Below are 6,467 nucleotides of genomic sequence, written 5' to 3'. Positions count from 1 at the left end.
TTATCTACCTGTAAAACTCAATAAAACCGGCAAAAAAATCAGACCATGTATCGCGCCAATTAAAACAATTCCTAAATACATTCTAAAGTAAAAAACGGTAAATATTTGAGTCTTTGCAAAACCAAGAACTGCAATACCAACGAACTTTGTCAACGTTATGCCAGAGAATACCTAAAAATGAACGACGTGCTTTAACGTTTATTCAAAAATAACAATTAAAGTGACAAAATATTTTGGTGCTTACTGAACCCCCTATCCTAGCCAGAGAGTCCATAGCCTTTTCTTTTCTGTCACTCTGTTCGGATGTTATGTAAGCGTGAACAATGTGACTACAAAACTCAACTGAAATTCCAGCAGCCTTTAACAAAAATTGATCATTTTAAAGGGTTTATCATTTTCAAGTGTACGTGAATGTCGTAAAACTCTCTTACCATGACCAAATTTATGAGGGACACCCCATTAAGTGATATGTTCCACAAAACCATCAAGCCCACGAGGTCTACGACTATCATAGTGACTGTCACTGCGACCACTACAGCCGAATAAAAAGAGAAGCCGGTCAGGAACAGGGTGACAACGAATATGGTGAGTAAGGAGAGAGACATCGACTTCAGGGCCATCATCCCGATCGTCAAGTATTGCTCGTAAAAAACATAGAATACGCTGCAAATGAGACTTGGAATTAGTGCCATTTTTTGATTTTTATTTTATTTATTATTATTAATAGTTTGATGGTTTACCTGTAAGGAAACACAGTTATTTTTTTATTTGTTGAATTTGCTGTTGAAACAGCTTTGTTTATCGAGTCACCGATTGCATCGGCTATAAGCCTTGCACTTTCCAATGCTCTGTACCAATCTGATGATTTTTTCAGAGGCGTATGGTACGTCATGAAATGTGAGGCTCCGACATCTGTCATATTGTATTCGTCTAAACGATAATTAACAGCCTGTGAAAGTTGATGTAGTACATAAAGTTTTCCTTTAGTATTTGTTTTCTCTACATGCCCAATATTTTTTTTGCTTCATTTCACTTACATCTACATATACAGCTCTTCCTGCCTTGGCACATGCGTAATCTGGTACATCTGATAAAAAGTAGGGCAGATATTTCCTAAAATGTTCCACAGTTGGTCGCAAAGTGTACTTCTGGTCTGTACTTTTGTTACATGTTTGGCAGTCATAATCTAATATGGCAAAAAAATTTTTTTTGAATCGTCACTGCCTGTATCACAAAACTCAATTCATGCCTTTCTATAACTAAAATTACTTTCGTGTGGGCAAAATGATGAGTTTCCTGGAAAAAATTTGCAGCATTCATCATTTGCTGACCAGTCGTAGTAATCGTCGAGCCATGAGTTGGGAGGTTTCGATATGTATGTTCTGAAATAAATTTTTAGTCAAGAATAAAAGTTGGGAATCATGAATTTACGAAATCAAAAAATCACTGCAGAGATATTTACTCTCTGGATTTATTGGCAGCAGAATAAAGCTGCAGGTACAGGGAATCGTTGTTGTTGCCCGAGACTCCGGTGATTGCGTTTTGCACTTCAAAGTCACTGTAGTTCAAGCCTTCAGTCACGACAAAATAAACGGGGGGTCCCATCGACAGGAGCTCCTTCATGTACTGCAATTGTCGTCATTTCGATTAACGTAAAGTTGCCTCCAAATGGTTATAATAAGCAGTAACAATCGCATGTAAGCATTACCTTGAAGTACTTGTGAACGTACGAGTCGTCGGGGACGGATAGTTCCTGGTCAAGTCCGATGTCAACTGTTGGGGCGAAAAATACGCTGACAATCGTGGCCGCAGTGAAGACGAAAAGTACCACGAAACGCACGGGATTTTTCATGAGGTTGGGGGCAAATACTTTTTCGAAGAAGGAGTTGATCAAGTTTTTGTTGATTCCTCTTTGGTCCTCTTGTTTCTTTTTTGCGGCCAAACAGCAAAAAACATCCACGCGATTGCTCTGACAAAAATTAAATATTTTTTATGAATGAAATCACTGTGTATCGTTAATAAATTTACTAGACTGAATTTTTATTTTTATTAGTTGCACTATAGTAAGCATGTGTTTATTACCTCTTGACGTTGGATGTCCAACGTTAGTAAACTGACAAAGGCTGATATTTGAAGAAGAAAATTGATAGCAATTGCAACCGCAGCAAATTTCGCAAATGAATTTACAGCCGGCATTTCAACCATCGAACCTGCAAAAATAAAATTTGTTTCATATTTTTTCAATACACAAAGATTGATCTTTTCACGTACACATTTGCATGTATCGAGAATTTGCTTAGTGCAAAAAGGCATTATGAATGAAAATATATTTTTGTAAGATAATAGAAATAAAGTCCGGTTTTCTAGTAAACAGATTAATGCATAAATAAATTTTTTATGCTGAAAATGACCTATGGCAAAACAAAAGCATTCCGAAGCGCTTGTTAACAATATGGAAGGGCCAATTGAACCCATTACTCGTGCGATGTGGTCCGGTACAGATTCGTCAAGATTTCGGGGATACCTGTGGCATGTTCTGACTAATATGAACATATTATCAACTCCCACGGCAAGTACTAAAAATGGAATGACCTGGTTGGAAAAATAATGTTGAAGATAAATCTCTCTTGTAATATTATTTATAACAATTCAGTTGGTTGGTTTTCGAGTCAATTCCACAACATGTACCTCAATAGTTAATAATGATGTCGATATGCCAAGGTATGCTAATATTCCAACAGCACAAGAGACCGAAGAAAAAACTACTACGAGTCCACCGATGCTCAACACAATTCTACTGGTTACCTGATAATTATGTAGAAATAATACTGTTACTGTTTACTGAGAGAAAAGAATAATAATAATTGCAGAGAAATTCCAGCAGGAATTAACTTTCTGCACAGAAAATCGGATGCAAATTGACAGAAAAGGAAAAAATTCTTATTTTTAATAGTAAAAATTATTATTTCAACAGTTACAATTATGGTTGGAACTGTAAAAATTACCATGCTGGAAACATAAACCTTAAGAGAATCGGTTAATAAATTTACTTTTTGAACCATAATTTTAACTGTTAAAAAAAAAACTTTTCCTTATTTTTGTAACAGCTTGCATTCTATTTACTGTGCAGAATAGTAATTTTTGATGGAATTCCTCTATAATTTTCATAAATTTTTTTTACTCTCACTGTACTGTACTTGTTACAGCCTAGAAAAAATATCGGACCTGCGGTACTTACGAAACCTTGACGAGAAAAGTCAAAATCCCCCAAAGCAATGGCTATGTAGACAAACATCAAAGCGTAGCTAATAACAATGGTAATAATTTCTGCCTCCGATGTTCTCTCGAGCTCATCTTCGATGGACCTTTCGGCGGAATAGGCCACATCCATGAACTGCGGGCGATCGTTTGCCGACCAATTTTTCATGAAATCGAGAAACCTGAAAGCAATTGCCAAAGTCCATTTAAATAAGTGTGTGTATGATCAACATTTTGGTAGATGTGAATAACTGAAAAAACGCAGTACCTTTTTTCCCACTTCAAAACGGCACTTTTCGCATCTTGATCATGTGGAGCTTTGACTATGAAAGTTAAAACTAGGGCAGTTGATTTGATGTAATCCCTTCCAGAGTAGCTGTTCGCGTTTCTTCCTTCCTCTAAAAATCCACCCAACACCAGTGCTGGGATGATGGGACCCTTGTATGGTGCTAAGCAATCAATTTTGTAAGGTGCACTGAAATGGTCAGATTTTGTTTTGAATCGTTCCATATTTTCTTTTTTTATGCCATTTTACGTAAGATATGAAAAGCCTACTTTAGACACGTGTAAAAGTCTTCTAAATACTTTTTAGGGTCGTAGGATTCAGTGGATTCGTTAGGATCGCCAAAAGTACTATCATCATTATTTTTAAAGCCCCATATACTTTGAATTACGCAGTCATCGATAGTCGTTGGACCAGAGAAATCATTTTTTACTGGAGCATAACATATTTTCTCCAACCCCTGGTCATCTTCTTGGCCAAGCTTTTAAATAATATAATATTATCATATAATTTATATAAATAGTAAATTACGCCACTAGGAAGGACTTGGCTGCTGTCTCAGACATCAAGTCAATCGAGCACCATTAAGGTAGTCATAATTTTCTTCTTAGTTGCATGTAAGATTTTTGATTAAAGAAAATAGCACTTCCTACAGAAAATAGTTAAGTACTTCTTCATTGGCAACAAAATATAATCTATTGCTTGGGAAGGGATGTAAAACAATTTACGTCCTTAAAAACAAAGATAGAAGTAGTAATTTTGATGGGTGAGGATAAAAAAATATTTTTATTTGCCTGTGTTATATTGTTCTGCAAATTTAAAACTTCAAGCAAGAAGTCCTTGTGGAAAACTGGCCCAAATTCCAGTTCTTCATCCGATGTGTTGTAATAAATCTATAGAGTAAAAATGTGTGCATATTCAAATTCTAATGTGATTATCAGCGTAAAAAAACCCAGAAGACATTACAAGAGGCAAATATATTGAATACATACCTTGTCAAGACCGACAGTTTTGATGTAAATTTGCTCGGTGCGATAAAAAGGCCCAAATTTTTCGTCAAAATAGTCCTTTTCTATTCTCGCTCTACTGTTTTTGGCAGACCAAATTTCAATCGGATTAGTCGATGTTTTTAACTGTGTAAGCCCGTAACTAAGGATGATCACGGAAATGCCAGTGGCGGACAAAGTTGTTACTGGACGATTAGCAAAAAATTTTCCAAGTGCACAGAATATATTTTTCAATGATTTCCGCAATTTGTTTATCTCTGGTTCAATGGTTATTTCGTTGCCACTTGATACTTCCGAGTTTTTATCCATCGAGAGTTTTACAAAATTCTACATTTTATACCAAACGTATCGATAATTTTTTTGCAGAAAAATTATTTATAAATCAAACTCACTGTGATTCGTTGACTTGCAATTTCTCAAAGTATAAAAAACTGTAAAAAATGTACTTAAAATCAGAATACTAAGTGCCATTATGACACCGAAGATATTCCAACCGAAAATCTCTAGTGGATCTTGGAGGGTAGGCACATCATTGGCAGCCTTACAGGCTGAAGGACAGTCCACGCAGCTACACGGTAATGATTGAGGCTAGAGATTTGATAATTGTTTTGGTTTAATAAACAAAACTGATGGTAAATTTTATCTATCGGAAATAAGTAAGACCTTCACCGACATCATATGATATTTCACATGGAATGACGGGTGGATTTAACGAGCTTTCGATTAACTTTGATTTCAATTTGTTTTTTTGGAATACATAATCTATCAAAAATGGCACATAAGGAGTCTTTGGATCTCCCATCGACGAAAACCATCTAAAGCATATCAATATTAATATAAATAAGGAGTATATTCGCTACGTAACAAATAAATCGTCCTTTACATTTTTGGGTCACAAGGTCCTTTTTCTCGTAAGCATACCATATCCATGGCCATCACAGTCTGAGATGGGATATAAATATCTTTGCACGAATTATATGTTGCATTTGCGTATTCTTCGGAAAGGTATACCTATGAAAATGAGTGTAAAAACTGAATTAAAGAGAAAAAAAAAAAGTAAATAAAAAAAAAAAAAAAAAATAATCGATCGTATGAGAAAACATTTTTGCTAAAAAATATTTCGATCTCTATTTTCAACAACCTCAATGGATTCAATGTACTTTTTGCCAGTTTTATTGCTCGTCCTAATTTCAGTTTGGTCCATAAATCTACTTTGATCCCAGCCACAAGTAACAGAGCATATCGAACGAAGGAGATTTTTCAAACATCCAGGACACCTGCCCAAAAAGGCGTCTAATGGGGCCAGCGACTTTTCCATTCTTTCTATTTGAGTGACGTCACAACACGTTCTTGGAATATCTGTTTATATTTCATATTGATGTTTGTATTTTTTATATGGTTGAGTTGAATTTAAGCAAAGATAAAATAATCATCATTCAATGATGTGTTGGTTTTACTGCACCTGTTTCATTACGGAACATATGTGGACACCTTTTCCGAAGAATGGCAACGGATTTTTGATCGACAACTGGCTTGGCAGTGTCGTTCGATAAACAACTTCTAACTTTTTGGCCTTCGTCGTGACATTCTCCGTACCAGATGCAATGGTAATCGTGGCTTGAAACCTCGTGAAACCACACGAGAAGTAAACTTATTAGGATAAAAATTTTCATTCTTGAAACTTGGGAGCCACTGTATTTCATTTTTTTCATTATTAAATAGCTATTCAGAATTGATCTACAAGAATTTGGATATAAACTTTAAAATGTACTGATTTTTAGTTGTCCCACAGATTACGGACGTTACGTACACGTTGATCACTAAACCAGACTGATCATTTAATAGATCGAGTATCTCTCTGTCCAATACCTGATTTTTTATCGTGACCTCAACCAAATATCTTATCAAGAACGCGTTGC

General features: G+C 35.5%; 1 protein-coding gene across 1 annotated transcript; it reads right to left on the bottom strand.

Annotated features, from left to right (window-relative positions):
- LOC106647262 (NPC intracellular cholesterol transporter 1 homolog 1b) lies at nt 1–6,252 on the bottom strand. The gene is made up of 21 exons (XM_089590760.1): nt 6,011–6,252; nt 5,690–5,907; nt 5,432–5,559; nt 5,222–5,363; nt 4,941–5,136; nt 4,534–4,757; nt 4,336–4,434; nt 3,893–4,022; nt 3,527–3,773; nt 3,239–3,440; nt 2,689–2,805; nt 2,412–2,592; nt 2,083–2,210; nt 1,709–1,969; nt 1,463–1,626; nt 1,270–1,382; nt 1,038–1,186; nt 741–949; nt 432–663; nt 245–358; nt 1–171 (listed from the first exon to the last, which is right to left on the bottom strand). The coding sequence occupies exons 1-21, from the start codon at nt 6,249–6,251 to the stop codon at nt 1–3; spliced, it is 3,666 nt and encodes a 1,221-aa protein (XP_089446886.1). The 5' UTR covers nt 6,252.
- Between the last annotated feature and the right edge of the window lie 215 nt (nt 6,253–6,467).

The sequence above is a fragment of the Copidosoma floridanum genome, unplaced genomic scaffold, assembly GCF_036245765.1.
Source record: "Copidosoma floridanum isolate Cflo_tuat_1 unplaced genomic scaffold, Cflo_Japanese_pri ptg000013l, whole genome shotgun sequence".
Classification (NCBI taxonomy): domain Eukaryota; kingdom Metazoa; phylum Arthropoda; class Insecta; order Hymenoptera; family Encyrtidae; genus Copidosoma; species Copidosoma floridanum.
The sequence above is the reverse complement of the archived record's forward strand: the minus strand, read 5'-3'. Positions and strand labels throughout refer to the sequence as shown.